General features: G+C 36.4%; 1 protein-coding gene across 4 annotated transcripts in view; it reads right to left on the bottom strand.

The window, feature by feature from the left end:
- Positions 1-1,565: 1,565 nt before the first annotated feature.
- Positions 1,566-18,383, bottom strand: part of vaspb (vasodilator stimulated phosphoprotein b) — a 51,972-nt gene continuing 35,154 nt past the window's right edge. For 2 of the 4 annotated variants that reach the window (XM_084408675.1, XM_084408673.1), the window contains 10 exons: positions 17,964-18,091; positions 14,411-14,670; positions 12,827-12,981; positions 8,684-8,741; positions 8,061-8,088; positions 7,937-7,976; positions 7,679-7,735; positions 4,234-4,306; positions 2,778-2,835; positions 1,566-2,688 (listed from right to left, as the gene is read on the bottom strand). In XM_084408675.1, the coding sequence (XP_084264801.1) occupies positions 2,651-2,688; positions 2,778-2,835; positions 4,234-4,306; positions 7,679-7,735; positions 7,937-7,976; positions 8,061-8,088; positions 8,684-8,741; positions 12,827-12,981; positions 14,411-14,670; positions 17,964-18,091 (895 nt within the window). In that variant the 3' untranslated portion in view covers positions 1,566-2,650. The remainder of the gene's footprint in view (positions 2,689-2,777; positions 2,836-4,233; positions 4,307-7,678; positions 7,736-7,936; positions 7,977-8,060; positions 8,089-8,683; positions 8,742-12,826; positions 12,982-14,410; positions 14,671-17,963; positions 18,092-18,383) is intronic. The other 2 variants (XM_084408676.1, XM_084408674.1) reach the window with 1 other exon arrangement.

Raw genomic sequence — 18,383 nt, 5'->3', positions numbered from 1 at the left:
GTGTTCACTAGCGTGATGGCGGGACAACCTGTGATCAACCTGCGAGATCACAGCAGCAAACGACAACGACAATTCCCAATGGGAAGTTAGGTCGATTCTAAGGGCCCACGCACTTTTGGGGCCCCCAGAGATCGATTTTAGTAATGGAATGGAGGGCCCAACCTCATATTCTTTCATAGGGCCAAAAATTGCTAGTGGCGCCCCAACTCGATTTTGATTTCATCCTCTTGGAATTGATTGGATCATAGGAAGTTGGGCGTTGCTAACTAAATGGAGGCAAAAAAAGCTGAAAAAGCTGAAGCGTGAAGTCCAGCTCCCCCTCTCTGGATGTAATTCGGGTGTAATAGGTGGAGCTAGAAGATCCAACCACCCTACCCATAACTATATCCCTCCACCCATTAGATCCACTGAGGTAGAGCTGGACTAGGTCAAGATCAACCCATGAAGTCCAGAGAGTTGGAGCTGGACGTCACGTGGCTCTGCAGTGAGCACCACTTGGATCTGAATGCCAGTTTGCAGTCAGTTGAGGAGGATATTTAGTCCCACCCTCTGCCGAGAGATACATCAGAGAACAGATGTCGAGGGGAAGGGGAGGTTAACGTTTTTGATTACAGATTACAAGAGCATATGAATAAAATTGAAAAAATAATGATGTGCACAGATAAATCATTTTAAAACACTGAAACATCCTGTACAACAAAAAGAAAGAAAGATTTGTCCTTTTTGATTTCATGGTGACTTTAATTCGATCTGCTGTGTGTGTCTTTGTTTCACAAATATGTTTATACTGAATGATCATATTCATGTAACATGATATACGTTCACGGTTCTTTTTAACGACCTTATTTATTTCCATATGACGGGGCCAGTGGAAATTGGAAAACATGCGTGACAAAGAAAACAATTTCTAAAGAACAGATATTATCTGCAGAATTGTAACATTTGTGTATTGTTATTGCGCTCAGTTTGGCCTGTTGTTGAGGTTATTCTAATCCTCTATTCTAAAAATCAAATGTGTTTATCAGGGCTGGCTTCTAAAAGCAGAGTGAGATAGCAGTTGTTGACAACTCTGCTTGGGTCCATTCATAACAGGAAACAACAGCTCATTATCCTTCTGCCGTTGCTCTCTTAGCCACGGCTAAATAAACATTTATATAGTCAAAGAAATCGTTTCCTGGATTTCATAACAAGCTTGTTTTTATTATGTCCAGTACGTGTGATGACAATACATGGGCTGCAAATATGTTTCCTTAACTCAAGAGTAAGGTTTACTCCTGTCATATGTAGGCTACTATATATTATTGCGTTGAAACCTATTTAAGAGCTGATTTCAGGTTTCACTTCAGTGTTTCCCATCCTATATGTACATGCTAGGTTAACCTGTATTAGGCTATCATATCCATTTTTGTATCTGAAACACCCCAAACAATTTAATCAACAGGGAAACCAGAAAATCTCCTAATGAATAAGCTAAATATGTTCTGTGACAAGGCTAAATAATAGATTAAAAAGATTTTTCTTGCGATATGGGTATATGGTGGTAATAAAAACGAGGCAGACACAAGTGCAGTAGAAGAAGCATCTGTATTTGACTATAAAGACATCTAATCCAGTGTCTCTACGCAATTTTCTTTATATATTTCAGTGTAAAAAGCCTATATTCTATAGAAAAAGAAACAAAAAAGAAAATAACAATCTCTGAAAAAGAAAACATTATAAATCACAATAAGTCCCCATTCACCAATTATTTCAATTAAAATAGAAACATTATCAAGTTTTCTATCACTTTCCCTCAAAACAAATATATATACCTTATATATATATATTTATATTTATATGTATTTTCCAAGGCAGTTTGGCATGGCCAACAGACAAAAATGATCATGGCCATAGTATTTCATATCGCAACACAAAGTTTAAAAACATTTCAAATGAGGGCTGAAGTTATGAAAACAGTTGTTTCGCACCAACGGATAGTGGCGGTCAGGTGACCACGTACAAGATGGCACCGATAAACGGAGGCAAGTGCAGCCATACACGCAAACATGCAACCACACACACAAAACATGACGCTCAGAGCCTCAAATGAATGTGTTAAATATGCTATTGTTTTCCTTATACAGAAAAAGAGGTGCTAAATCAGGCCTGACATGAAAATCTCCCAGCTGAAAGCCCAAGAGTGGAACCTGACATGGTGGTCCGGTCACGTGTGGTAGACAGTGTGCGTACTGCAGGTCTTTTTCTCCAAGATCCGTCTCGTTTTTGCCTCCTTAGTGCTGCATCATAACTTGCCGGCTCTGCGGATCTGTATATGGCCGTTACAGTCACTGGGATAAGTGATATGCTTTATTCCCTGAATACAATAACCTTAGGCAAGTTTTACGGTGAGCATTTATGTATAACAGGAATCAAGTGTGAGGGTGACGACGTGTACGTTATGTAAATCATTAAGTGGAAAACTAAATACGTAAAACTAAATGTGGAGAGAAAAGAAATGGATGAATGTAAAAGAAAACGATGGCAGGTAAAGGTACAACAAAGCTCATCTTGGGTTGAATTGTAATGATTTAGGGTTAAGTCCCTTGGTGATTATGTGTGCATCCCTGGGTTCTCAGGACCGAGCAATCCCTTCCCATCCATTTCTGTGGGACTATGTAGATCCTCGTTTCTGTAACTCCTGAATAAAGGCTGTGAAAGAGAACAGATGTTATAATACAAAAAGAATCTTCATTTTAAAAACACAGCAGGGACAGGGACAGGGAAAAACTTGTTCTCACCTCCGATGATTTCATTCTTAACCTTCTGAAGCTCTTTTCTCACCTCCTCTAGCAGTTCCTGAAGAATCAGATAGACACATATAAACAAATCCATGGTAATATCAAGGTTATAGCTTTCAGTGGTCAATATCATGGAATGTGATATTAAAACATGATGTGCACAGTATTCACTTAATTCAATCAAATATATATATATATATATATACCATATATATATATATATATATATATATATATTTTTTTTTTTACCCCAAAAAACTGTATAAAAGTTTTTCAGAATTAAATAAATAGTTAATTGATAATTGAGTTTTTTTCTTCTTCAGTAATTTAATCACGTAAACCACCCGACAGCTTTTGGTTACCGAATGAATTTTCCAGTTAATTCGGACTCCTTTCACCCTGCATTGTTTCCCAGCACAATCAGTGGAAGACGTCACTGCCACCGGACTGCTCTCTCAACCTCGTGGAACATGAATATCACTTCACCTAGTGGTTCTCAAACTTTTTTTCCCTCATGTCCCCCAAACTCTACAACCGCTATTCACGCAATCTCTTTTCTGATGACGTGTTGCATCACAAATAGAAAAGAAAAGATGATCGTAACTTCAGTTCCATGCCGACTTTAAGAGAAAAATCAAGAGCAAGATAAAACTTAATCATTTACGTTCTATGCATCCATTTTTATATCCATTCATTGTATTAATTTAGTAGTTGGATTAGTTTCTCTCAAAAATCCTTCAGGACAAACTCCCAAAAATGTACAATATTTGTTTTTATTCATCAATCCTCATTGATTGGTCTTTACGGTTAAGGTGAAATTCCTAAGCTGGTGCCTCAAGTTAAAAGGAGGATAAACTCATCCGACACTCACCTTAAGTGATGTGACCAAAACAATTCACTCAACATAGTTAGTGTTTGATCAAAAACACAGTAAAAACAGTAATATTGTGAAATAGTATTACAATTTAAAATAACTGTTTTCTATTTAAATTAGGGTTGGGTGATATACAGCTAGATATCTTGGTATTTTCTACTTTTTTCTATTCGGATAAAAAAAAGTTTGTCTTCATTTACAAAAAAAAAATCAATAATTCACATCCTGCCCAATGTTGTCCTACAAACAATGTTCATATTTAAGGCTATGGAAACAAATATAGTGTATTTAACTATGTAGGCTATGCTATATATTTTGTGTTAAAAGAGAAACAAATCAGAATTGCGAGATATAAACTCACAATTGAGAGTTATAAAGTCAGAATTGTGAGATATAAATAGACAATTATTACTTTTTTTTTCTTGCAATTGTGAGTTTATATCTCACAATGGAGAAAAATGTAGAATTGTGAGATAAAAAGTCGCATTACCTTTTTTATTTTTTAATCAAGTTTCCATAAAACACTGGTATTTTTGACATTCTCGTATGGCTAGCTATTCGTTTATTGACTTCAATTCTGACCTGTTTAATTCGTTCCATCTCTGACTCTCCTTCTCCACTGTCTTGCTCCGCTGATTGGTTAACAGGTTTCATCCTGAAAAGACAGAAAGACAAGTAATTAATAAAAGGAAATGGGGAAAAAGAGGAGGGAAAAGGAAAAACAGAAAGGAGAAAGCAACGGCCTGTACACCATCCCAAACGGCAATAGACCAGCTTAAAAGAAGTCCAAAATGACTGAGCAACATCAAAGTCTCATTCACTTCCATGGCTTCAACTGGAACAACGTCACTGCCAAAAAACTGCTGTTCACAAATACGACTGCAGTTCATTTCTATAGCTATGCATTTACTTTGAAAAAGTCGAAAAGTGAATAACCATCCTTTTCCAATGTGAAAGAGGTTGTGGGCAATATTAGCAGGAAAAAAGCAAGGATACACACTTCAAAAATCCACTGGAAAAAGTGATTATCTGTGCACCTTTGAACAATTTGTGGGTGTTAATTCTAATCTTGCATACTAATTAGTCATTTATTTATTCTTCAGTGCAGCAAAGTGATGCTGTGGTTTTAGAATTGAAGTCATGGATGTGGAGAGAGCTTTAATACGAGCTCTTACACAGATCTGCTGGAAACGGGAGTAATAAAGTCAGTAACATGGAGCCCCCTGTGGACAATAAGAGAATAGCAGCAGAATCAAAGCAATAAACCCAAGCCTGAAGATAAATGTAAAGAAGACCCTTAAATAAATCCTGTAATACTGTTGAAAAAAGCATGTAATACTGTGACAGAGTTGCACAGATCTACAGAAAGCCAAATATTTTTCCAAAGCCCACGAGTTTATAGATAGCAAAACCAGCAAAGATGAAGCAAAACAAGATCAGAAACTCAGATCCACTCCAGTCTCATGATGGGTCAAGTTAAGTCCAGTCTCCCTGAACAACCAACACTGTGACTGTGTGTGTGTGTGTGTGTGTGTGTGTGTGTGTGTGTGTGTGTGTGTGTGTGTGTGTGTGTGTGTGTGTGTGTGTGTGTGTGTGTGTGTGTGTGTGTGTGTGTGTGTGTTATAGACTAGTTAGAATCTATCCATACTTTGGTGACAAAATTGCTGACAATCTGTTTAGAAGTTACAAGTTAGCTAAGTCTGGTCACTATGATAACTAATTTTGGGCATGTCCTCAACAAAAAAAGTGCTTCATAAAGTAAATGTTCCCTTTCATAGGTTCACTTGACACTGTATCTGTAGCTGACACTATGGGAACACTCTCCAGGTAACAATTTTCTGAAGCTCATTCAGAATCTCACCAATTCATTGGCTAATGGTGCAAGCGCTGCCCTTTGAGGCAGTGTTCTACTAATGCAGCGTCTCATTCCCTACTAAGGAATTATGTAACAGAAACATTTGATTAAAAATAAATAAAAATTAAGGTTGTGTTTGTAGAAATTATAACTAGTTGTAAAATGAATAGAGGTCTATGCAATATTGGTATATTCCCATTTATACAACAGATTTATCGAGTACCATTTAAAAGTTTGAGAAATTAATATTTTTATTAAGCAAGGATGCATTAAAATTAGGGCCGTCGCAAACCGTTTTGTCGAGTATCCTCACAAGCATGAGTTAAAGGAGTTAAATGAAGTCCTAAACGAACGTAAAGAGTTGTGAGAAAATGGGATGCGTGTCAGATCCACGTCATGTGCAGCAGCGGCAGGTCTTAAAGTGACAGTGGCCTAATAAACCTGCTGCTGTCTGTGTCATTAATGTTAAAAAAGAAAATCATCCACTGCTCTTGACTGAATAACCTTTGTAGCTTTAATAAGGAGTATTCTATATTTAATGTATAATAGGCTATGCATTGAAGACAATGAATTGTTTGATAACTTTATCCAATTTCTGTATACTTCCTACCTATTAGACGTACCTAAAAAAACTTAAAGGGATACTCCACTTTTTTTGGAAATAGGCTCATTTTACAACTTCCCCCAGAGTTAAAGAGTTGAGTTTTACCGTTTTCGAATCCATTCAGACGATCTCCGGGTCTGGGGGTCCCACTTTTAGCATAGCTTAGCATAATGAATTGAACCAGACAAGACCATTAGCATCTCTCTAAAAAAAATGAACAAAGAGTTTCGATATTTTTCCTATTTAAAACTTGACTCTTCTGTAGTTACATTGTGTACTAAGACGGAAAAGGAAAAGTTGCGATTTTCTAGGCTGATATGGCTAGGAACTATACTCTCATTCCTGCGTAATAATCAAGAAACTTTGCTGCAGTACCATGAGTCCAGCAGGCGTAATGATATGACGCAGCACCTGATAATAGTCCCCAGCTCAGTAGCCTATTATCAGGCGGCATGCGCTGCGTCATATCATATTCATTATGCTAAGCTATGCTAAAAGTGGGACCCCCCCCAGACCCGGAGATCGGTTGAATGGATTCGAAAACGGTAAAACTCAACTCTTTAACTCTGGGGGAGTTGTAAAATGAGCCTATTTCCAAAAAAAGTGGAGTATCCCTTTAAAGCACTGTTAACGTGAAGGATATATGGGTCAAAACCAACGAAAACAATTACTTTTTTTGTGCATTTTGACATTTGCCTGACTGGGCCAAGAGAAAAAAAATCCTTAGCGTTGAGCCTCGATATATTAAAGGCACAGTCAAATGTGACATTTATTATAATGGGTTTATGTGAAGATTGTTTCAAGTTCAATTAAATCAAAAGTTTTTTATTTTTTTATTTAAATCTTTCAAATATATAGTAATGTTGAATGGCTACAACTGATTAATAGAGACATTGGTGTCGATTAATCTGGCCTTCATTCAGATGCAAGTAAACAAATATTTTAAATATATACTGTCTTTATGTTGTTTCTACATTAGTTTGGAGATTAAATATTACAAATATTTTAAAAACTTTAATCGTTAGGTGCAATTAATCACGATTAATTACAGAAAAATGCGTGATTAATCAGTTCTTTTTTTTAATCATTTGACAGCACTAATAAAAATGAGTACAACTGTTTTTAACATTGTTAATAAGAAATGTATGGAGCCCTTAATGGGACATAGTGATGGGGGGGGGGGGGGGGGGGGTGAGATGGGAGGAAGTCTTTTAATACGTTTGCGTTCTCTTGAGAAAGTTTCATTCGCCATTACCAAACACTAGTTTCTCAGGGGAATGTGAAACCGCTGCGAGAGAATGGTTTCAGGGGTTTCAGAACCCTTTAGGGGCTCAGAAGAAATGTTTCTTCAGCATCAAATCAGCATATTGCATCAAGCATCAAATCAGCATAATGGCTGCTAAAATATCAGCTTTGGAGTAGTAAGGAATAAATTGCATTTTAAAATATTTTGAAATAGAAATGCATGCATTGCATGTTTAGGTAAATGTGTGTGTGAAAGCAGAGGAACCAGGCGCGCTGACAGTGTTAGACCATAACCACATGAGAGCTTACTGTAGTAAAAGTACCTGGTAAGTGGGCTAGTGGAAGAGGGCGATTCCAGACTTCTGGGTGCCGAGTTAGTCCTGTTTGAGACATGTACTGTATATATACTTCACTTTAAACTACAGTGCCCTATGGACAGTCACACTGTCCATACTCACTCAACAGCTGGAGTTCTTCAAACACCAGACTAACGGAGATTCAGTTCTGTTACATGATTTAGACAAAAGTTTTCAATTCAATATTCAATACAGTTCAATATGTGTCTCTAAATGAGTGTTTACCTGGGCATGGTGGCAGATTTTTCCCATGGTCTCCTAAAGTCTGTTAATGAAAAATCACGGATGAGAAAAGACTCTGAGTATCTAAATGTCACAAATATCAATCACAAATGCATTGTATTCTTACCGCCTGGGCCTTGACTGTCAGAATCATCCTGAAGATCAACAGGTAAAGGAATAGAAACAGAGAGTAGAATTAAAGAGTGTTTCTACAGCATTCAGCAAATAGTGATGGTGTTTCAAGTCTAACTCAATTTTACTTACTTACATTTACAGTAATAGCAGCTATATTCCATCTCAAGTCTATGGACAAGCTCTATAAATCTTTTAAGACTTTTGCATGCACTTTAAATAGTTGATTTACAGAAAAAAGAAAAGAAAAAAGAAAAAGCAGGATTTTCCCCTCAAAACCAGTTAAGCACAAACCACGCCTCACAATCTATTTCATTGGTCAACTAAACACATAGAAAAACTTAAGAAAATTGCAGACTTTCAGAAAATTTTAGATGAATCTGATCCCGACAACCAGTAATGCTGTCTATCAGAATATGCTACCGATGCTATACTAAGGTTACGGTTGTGGTTTAGGGTAGCATTGTGTAGGCAATCAGGACCGTGACTGACATAACTAATGACATTTTTAGAATCAGTGTGTTTGTGCTTAACTGTGGGAAAAATCATGCAAATGCTTTGTTTGGGAATTGACACATTTTCCCATAATGAGCCTTAAAAGATAGAAGGTGTTCTTACATTACTGGGCTCTTCTGCTTTGGGAGGAGGCTTCTCCCCTTTATCGGTTGCTTTTCTCCTGTGTCAGCAGACATAACGACAGTAGTTTAAAAAAAACAAAAATCAGTCATTACAATAGATTTTAACACACAAGCCAAAGAAATATCATGGGTTATTTACAACTTAATATCTATAGATAGCATTAGTAGCAAGTCTGTAAAATAAAATGAAAGAAGCATTAACAGTAATAAATTTGCCGCAAGGATGAATTACTTGAATTAATAGTTGACACAATTACTCATGCTTGTGTCATTCCAAACCAAGGCAATCATTCAACTTTATTGATTAAAATAACTAGCGTCCGGCAGACTTCAGCCATTCACTGCCATTATAAAGCTTGAAAGAGCCAGGACATTTTTTAATATAACTCCAATTGTATTCGTCTGAAAGAGTAATGTCACATACACCTAGGATGGCTTGAGGGTGAGTAAATTATGGGCTAATTTTCATTTTTGGGTGAACTATCCCTTTAAATCTGTCATTTAAAGCGATTGTGTCTCTTCAGAAGATTTAGATTGAACATATGGATTATGTTTAGGAACATTTGTAACAACAAAGGTGATAGTTTTCATTTTTGGGTGAACTAACCCTTTAAGAGGACATTTGTCAATTTACCCTAATAAATTAAATATTTATTTATACAAATATTGCTCTTGTCTCCAAATATTTGTATATATATAGGCATTGCATATTTTGCAAGAAACTTATATATGTTCTATAGATATAATCAACAACTTTAAATGAATCGTTTTATATTTCTCCATTGTTTTTTGTCTCCATTGTCATTCGCAATGCTTGATGGGATTGTAGTTATTTCCCTCATTATAGCCGTTAAGTATACAGTCTTGCACCTTTTTTTTTTTGTCTGAATTTGAAATACTTTTTGCTTCAAATCAAAGTTTGTGATGTTATGATTCACATCATAGCTGGTTGGCTTAGTTCATGGCTTATTATAATGCTTTAACAAAGACTTTAAAATCCCTATGGGAAAAAATGAATGGAAAAATACTTCCCGAACTAGTGCTGGCGACGCACTAATGCACTCAATAAAGCTGAGTTCTGCACCTCGAATTACAGGAATTATGTCAGTAATGCAGAACAAGTTCATCCACCTAGTCATGCCTCTTCACAGCTCAAATATGAAATATTTTTGTAATGAGCAATTCATTTTATGAGCAATTCATGTAAGTGCTTCACATTGCTGCTATTAAAGCCTCCAGCACCCTTTACATTTCAAGGTCATTACGAAAGTACTTCGACCAACAGCCATTTTGGAAACACCCAAGGCTGTTATTTTCTAATCACACAAGAACATCTTTCAGGTTGATCAGGGAAAGACAAAAAATTAAAAATAAAAAAAATCCAAAACCAACTAACAAGACTAAATTGCAATAATGTAATCTGTTTAGTATTACAGTATGTGTTCACTTTATGCATTTGAAATTAATTAATTAACTGATAATCTGTTCTTATTTAGAACTGGTTCCACCTTTAAATAAATGAAAAAATACCAGAACCAAATGTCTTTTGGTTCTTGAACATGTAGAATCGAATCGGTGGAACAACACTTCTACTGAATCTATGGAGTGAAACAGTGCAACCAGTGCCGAATAAATCAGTCTGATTCTTATTTTGTAAGTCAAAAACAAAGTGTGAAGAGTGCAGCCCAGTTCAAATGACTCTTATGAGCTGGTTGAATGAAAGAAATACTGTTACTACATTTTTGTATGTTTAATATTTGTATTATGTATTTATTGTATTATATGTGTCCGTATGTAGTTAGAACAAATGACTGGATTGCATTTATGGTGCCTCTAAAAAGGTCTGTTAAAAGTGATTAAATGTATCTGTAAACGGATACCTTTTGAAAGAGCTATATAGTATTTATTTCTAATTTGTTATCTATTGCTCAAATGTGAAATGAATGAATCAGTTGCTAACAGATTGCTGATGGAGGATGAATACAAATGCAATTTTCAAAAACAAAACAAAAACAGAAGCATTTTTAACAGACGTGCTAAATAAATGGAATCAGAATTTGAGTCAGGGGAGCCTTTGAAGATTAGCAAAATAAACACAAGTTAGCGTAAGAACACTGCCGAGAAATGGATGTCAATGGAGGAGAGGCTTCAGTACACTGAACAGCCAATCGGCTATTCTTCAACATATTTACCATTACATATTCAGTTTGGATTGATCGTTTTGCGACAGGTAGGATTCTGTTTTGCTATTAATATCCGCAAACAGCGTTGTACTATCGTACAACTCTGACAGCAACTCAATGACGTTGAAGCAATATTGTGTTTGGTTATCATAAGGCACATGTGATCCAAGTTGGCCGCCGTTTCATCTCATGGTAGAGCAGCAGAGTTTGATATCTTTCCATTTGAGAGAATCTTTTAATGTGACAGCTCAGTTCCTGCCCTTTTTTACAATCTGAGATAGAGCTGATTATATTGTTATATTATATAATATTATACTCACGATTATATTGGTCAATTTGTTATCGTAATCACGATTATTTAACACGATTAGAACCAAAATCTTATATGAGCTTGCATATCTTACATAATCTTTTCACGATAGCAATATACATCAAGTATATTTTGTTGGAAATAAGGTTCTTGACAGTCACATTACATGATTTGACTGATTCGGACGTTAAGGTGGGGAGAAAGTGCACTGCTTTAAAGGAAAGGAACGGAATGTGGCCGAATAATCGGTTTATCTCAATTACCATGTTATCATAATCGTTGGAGGCAGGGTTAGAATTATGATTTCATCTTTGTGGGGGTTAGGGTTAAAAAAGTAGCTTATGAGCAGGCGCGGTGTAGCTTACTAATGTAAATAAATAAAGATGTTTAAGAAAAAAGCGTTGCTAACACAATTCAATTTAAATAGTACATTTGGTTTAATTTGTCGTTTAATTAGGTCTAATATTTTGATAGTGGTGAGAATTTTCACGTGAATAAATAAATAGATCCAACAATTTTAAGCGTGTAATTAAGTGGTCCAGTGGCAGAACTTTTGCCAAGCGTGTTAGAGGTTCTGGGTTCTAATCCGCATTAGTAAAGTTTTTTTTTTTTTTTTCATCAAATCCGATTATGTTTATCAGTGGTTGTATATCAGGCAGGGACATGTTTGTGTGCATTTTGTTTTGTAATTTCACCGGAACGTATAGAGAGTCTCTCCACAATGGATTGAAGCGCGCGTCCGGGTGAAGACTGTGCGCGAGCCACAAGAGAACACAGTATCCGCGCCACTGATCGCAGCGGCAACGAGCACTTTGATCACTTCATTTAAAAACAACAACACATTTCAGCGCTAGATCGCCTCTTATTTAACAAACGAACTAAATGAATGTTCTGCTAGTTAACTGAAGATGTTTTATTTATTTGTATTTGGTATATTAGTGCCGCGAGATGTTTCAAAAGTGGTGGGAACAATATCAACCTTAGCAAAAAGTGGTGGGGACATGTCCCACCCGCAAATTACGCCTATATTAAAATAACACTTGCCTGATGGGTTATGCTACTGCTAGATCGGACGTTGACGTCACTTCTGTGAGTTGAGAAAAGTCAGTAAAAGTCCTGGCAGAAACAAAACATAAGGATGTAGTGTGATGACGATCCGAGATCCCGCGAGATCCATGTGTTTCGCATCTTGTCCTATCTTTTAAGTGACGCTACAGTAGTCTGAAGGAAAAAGTGCTTTATTTGTCATTTAAAATAATGGTGCTGGTGATTTTTAGAGACCCCCACAGGTGTATGATTTTACTGCTTCCATGGAAGCTCATCCTCTCTTTATGGGAGCTCAGCGCCCACTGGCTCTCACGTAATTCGAACCATTGTTGGAGGCCCAAATTAAAATCGAAACTTATATTCAATTAATCGCACAACCATAATCTGAGGGACGAACTGAATTTATCGTGGTAACCGAGCCTGCTACTCATGCATCACATCATCATTAAGCTGTAAAAAATTTGAACAATTCCGTCAAACTCCTTAAAACTGAGACATGTTCCAATGTTAATGGGGGGATACGTTTGTGATCTTCACATTTACCGTATGCTTTTTTCAAATTATTATTATTTTTTTAACTGACCGTCGTGCTAGAATTGCGCTCATCTCTCCCATCAGGCCTCCTCCTCCTCCTCCTCCGCTGGGCAGAGATACACTGCTGCGACTGCTGTCTGCTTTAGGAGCTGCCGCCACACTGACCGCAGCACTGCCTCCTCCAGCAGCAGCAGCAGCCTCATCCTGCAGGGGGAAGCACTGAGTCAATAACAGCAGATAGCCATGAATATGTGTGCAAAATGGGTAACACTTTATTTCACAGTGTCCTGGTTACGCATGTTACATGTACTTACCATAGTAATAACAGTAAATTAGGCATAATTACATGCAACTAACAAACCCTAATCCTACCCTAACCCTATAGTGAGTACATGTAGTTGCTTATTATTACTCAGTACTTAAACATTGAATTACACTGTAACAATGACACCTTAAAATAAAGTGTAACCGCAAAATGTTATAGGAGTTCAGTCTCAACATTTCAACTACTGAACAAACTGAATAACATGTACATTTGTTTGTAATTTCATCTTTGTGGAATGGATGTCTTATTTCATTATTCATCATTTCACGGTCTTCATAAAGTTCCACCAGGGGGAACATTAAGGCCTGTTCACACCAAGACTATAAAGATAATTATATTAGCATCCACACTGATGCACCCATAAAGTTCTATTTATTATAAGAGTGCGCTGCGGTTACGTCATCTGCTGCTTTAAATGCTTTAGCTCATCAAAGTGGAGTGGATTCTGATTGGCTGTCAATGTTTTTTTTCGTTCATCAGCTGGAAAAAATAAAACGTTCTGAAAGTGAATCCAACAATATCATTCCTCTGTGTCATTATCGTTATAGTTGTGGTGTGGACTTCCCTATTCTCATTCAATTAGAACAATTATTACAACTTTATAGTTATCGCAATAGTTACCATTCTTGGTGTGAACGAGCCTTTATGCTCTTATTTCACATCTGGCTTTGTATGTGATTTGGTCAATTCAATTGACATTTATTTGTGTAGCGCTTTTCACAATACACATCGTTTACAAAAGCAGCTTTACAGAAAGCTGTTATCAGAGGTAACTGTCTAATTTATGTATTTCAGAAATGTACATCACAGTTAGCAAAAAATTTATTTAACTTAAACAACGTAATAATTTAAGGAAGAAACAATGAGCTCATTCAAAAAATGTATACTTGTTTGTTAACAAATGATTATGACATTTAGAAAAATGTAGCATTGGTGCATGTTGATTCAGAGTTGGTTGTCACCTTCTACCCTATTTCTACTGTCTACATAATTTTTGTAAACCTTTAGTACACACGTTTTAGATTTGCCAGTAATTTATTTTCTGTTTCTCTATTTTCTACTTCTACTTAATACACATTCCTGGTCTTTCAATTGCGCATGCATGATTCACAAGGGCATGTTATTCCACGAAAAAAATAAATAAATAAAAGTGTATCATTAAAATGTGATAACCTTCTAGTCCTCTGAAAGGAATTTCATTTGCGGGTGACTCCACCAAGGCCATAAATAATGTTACAAGGAAGTGACACATTATTTCAACCTCTGGAAATTCTCTTATTGTGATTCTCATGTCACTCATTGTCTCACCTTGGCCACTTTGCGCAGTTTGGCAGCTGCCAGAGCAGCAGCGAGACCCCCGCCACCTGCTCCTCCTTCCCCACCTCCACCTCCTCCAGAAGAGGGCAGTGGAGGAGCAGGTGGAGGTGGAGCTCCTCCTCCTCCTCCTCCCATGGGGGGAGGACCAGGTGGTGGGGGAGGTCCAGACGGAGGGGGCCCAGGGGGAGGTGGGGGTCCAGGGGGAGCCGGAGGGCCTCCAGGGGCCAGTGGTGGTGGAGGAGGAGGAATGACTACAGTAGAACAACAGCACATCATTTACACACACACACACACACACACACAACAAATTACATATTAATTAAATATGTATAAGCTCAGAAATAGGGGTAGACAGGTTTGGTTTGCAGGGGTGTGAATCGTCACTGGTCTCATGACTCAATTTGATTATGATTATCATCATGTCAACTTTTGTAATATATAACTGCACATGGCTATATTTTCGTCAATGAATACAAGCAGTCAGATATATGAACTCCCTTTTTATTTTATCTGTTCCATGAAAGTACACAACTTAAGTCTGAACACAGCAGACAACAGGAGCATTTAGAACTAATAAACACTAGTAGATACTAAAAACGCATGAAATTGTGTACTTGTGTAGTGTACTTAAGTTACAATAACGCTCATACACGCGCACACACACACACACACACACCCTATTCTCACACACACATGCTGTAAATGTTAAAATAGTAGGTGCATTTTTTATGTATGTATGTATGTATGTATGTATGTATGTAAAGTGTACATTTATTACATGTATAATGTATATTAGGGCTGCAACTAACGATTATTTTGATAATCGATTAATCGGACGATTATTTTTTCGATTAATCGATTAATCGGATAGGTGGTTTTTTTTAATTCAATTTGATTTTTGTTTATAACTAAATAAAACCCTAAATCAGGGTATTTATGTGTAAAAGTGTACTTTAAAAAGTGCAAAAGCCACACATTGAGTTTTACTAATATAATCTTAAATTTTTACATTTTAAACCCCAAACACAAAAGTTTGTCCAGTTTTTAAACAGTAAAACTTCTTTAAATATCCAAAATATAAATAAACAAAACAAAATATTGAGTTGCGCTGCTCATATAAACTTCACATTATGAAATTAGGACACAAACATGTTTGTAATAAGATATTAAGCAGCAGATTTTGAATTCCAATGTAGAATGCGATCTGTTATTTCTTGATAACAGACCGCTGCGAAGTATAACACACCAGAAAAACAGAGCGTTGCTATGGACACAGGATTCTAACCGTAGAGACGGAACGGACTATTTTCTAGCGGAAGCAATACAATCATTTTTAAATCAAGAAACTCCTTTTTAAATCAATATTTTGTGTAAAATTATTGATTTATTTGGTGGGTAGCCATGTAATAAGCGGGATTATCCCTTACATAGTAGACAAATGCTATAAAAAGAGAGCGGAATGGAGGTACGCAGCTGACAACAGGCTTGATTAAAAGTACAGAAAAAATTATGTATTACTGCACAAGCATTCGCTGAAAACCACTGACTACAGTGACTAAAAAACACTATTTTACTGCTGCTGTTATTAACTGCCTTTATATTTAGTGCTTCACTTTGTAAACACCATTTAATTTAACCTATTTCTGCGGTAGCGCTATTTTAATCCATCACTTATGTTGCGAGCGAACTGATTGCGCAACCTGATGCTCGATACAAAATAGATCTAGTGTGACTGTCCCGAAGTTAGTAAACAAAGCTGTTTACACAGTAGCATTGAATTAAACTAGACTATACCATTTTCACATCTTCATAATAATGAGAATACAGTTTTTGCTTGCCGTGCTGATGTTTCTCTCCGATTACTCTCTGCCATTTCGCGTGACTGCGTTGTCATGAAAGTGACGTCATCAGTAACGCTCCCCGTGACGTGAGCAGACCAACTAATCGACAATGACATTCGTTGACAACGATTTTCATAATCGATTATTATCGATTTTATCGATTAGTTGTTGCAGCCCTAATGTATATAATGTTTTATCATTTAAAATGATAAAATTAATAATATTTTTTTTTTCAATTTTAAATAATATTACTTTTTTAAAAACAATAATAATGAATTGGGAATTCTACTGTTTTCTACTGTAACCTGAAGTGTTGCACGGTGTACCGATACTTCAAAAGTATCGCGATACTCGGAAATTAAAAACGTCACGATACCTAAATTTATCAGTATCGATACTTAAAAAAAAAAAAAAAAAAAAAAAACGCCTCCCTATGGACGTCTGTGTTTTTTTTCCTGACGCACGCAGCAAAGAACCTGCCGCTGTCAGTGTCATGTGACAAAACACTACAGCGAGATGGCTGCATGTGCGAGCACAAGTGGTCCACGACTCGTAGAAAAAGATGACGCGAGGAGTGACATATGGAAGTACGTTGCCTACCTTGCTCTTTTGCACGGTGCACCAATACTTCAAAAGTAAATCGGAAATTAAAAACGTCACGATTCCTTAATTTATTAGAATCGATACTTCTAAGAATGACCGCGTTCCAGATTTGTAAGGCCGGCGACACACTGGCTGCGTTTTTATGTCGGCTCCCATGTTAACTGCCTGCGTGACACACGCGTCTGGGCGCAGCTCGAGACGCGCGGAAAACGCGTACATGCTAGAAATAGAACCGACGCCTATTTTTCATGCGTCACGCAAGCGTGTTGGAAGCGTTCCCAGGCAAAATAGAATAGGAAAAGATGTTTCTATGTCATTTTGACACGAATACATATTAATAAATGACATTTTGATGTTTAAAAGTTTTGACATAAATACAATATAAATGTAATTTAAAAAAATATTATCGATTTTCAAATATTGCACCTCTCAGTATAACGAATTATTCTGTAGCCTATTTTGCCGTCAACACTGCCGACGTTGTCTTTGCTGCTATACATTTATGTTTAACATGAAGTATAGGCCTTCCACAACTCTCTCCCCACATGTCAAATATATCACCAATGAGGCTTATCATATGTTACCAATATTAAACATTGTTTAGTATAATCGCTGTTCATATTTTTATTCAAAGTTCAGAATCAAGATAAAGCTCTTATGTTTCTTTTGATAAATGAGATAATGCTGCTAAATTTATAAAAAAATTTACCTTGAATGTCATTGCTCTAATTTATTTTTTGTATTTTTATATTTCATATTTTGTTCAAATGTTTAATAGGCTATATCTGCTGTTCATATGTTCATTTATTAGTGTGTTAAATGATTAGAATGTTGTCCCGGTTTTAAAATAAAGCACAGCAATGATATTTGAGAGTGTTTCTCCCTTTTCAGGAAAAGTATCGAAAAAGTATCGAAATCGCAATACTTGACTTGGTATCGGTATCGAAACAATAATTTTGGTATCGTGACAACACTAAACCTGATTGTCAAAGCAATGACAACAATGACATGACATACCACTGTGCATTCATACAAAATATTTTCAATCATAAAGTATACAGTTTACCTCTACTTCATTGAAGTGAACAATTTCCACTGACCTGAAGCTGCTTGCCGTTCTCTTTCCTGTCGTTCTCTTTCTTGTCTTTCTCTTTCCTGTCGTTCTCTCTCTTGTCTTTCTCTTTCCTGTCTCTCCTTCTCTAGCTGCTCCAACCTCTGCTGTTCCAATCTGCAGGGGAAAAACATGAAGGCATTGCAATTATTTTGGTCAATAATTAAATCATGAAAAATGTCAAATTAAAATAAATTCAAAAGAAAAACAATAAAACATTATGAAATAATATGAATATAATACATTCTTCCAAATGAAAGCCGAATTGAAACAGAAATATCGATTAATCGTCCACATTACGTACATCCAAGTGTAACGGATTATCAAAAAAGAAAAAAGAGCTTTCAGGGTCAGGGTTTAAGCGGACTAAATGACTGGAGAAAACATGCATACGTCACCAGAGAGTTCT

The sequence above is a fragment of the Rutilus rutilus genome (assembly GCF_951802725.1).
Source record: "Rutilus rutilus genome assembly, chromosome: 5".
Lineage (NCBI taxonomy): Eukaryota > Metazoa > Chordata > Actinopteri > Cypriniformes > Leuciscidae > Rutilus > Rutilus rutilus.
This window is presented reverse-complemented; position numbering and strand designations above follow the sequence as displayed.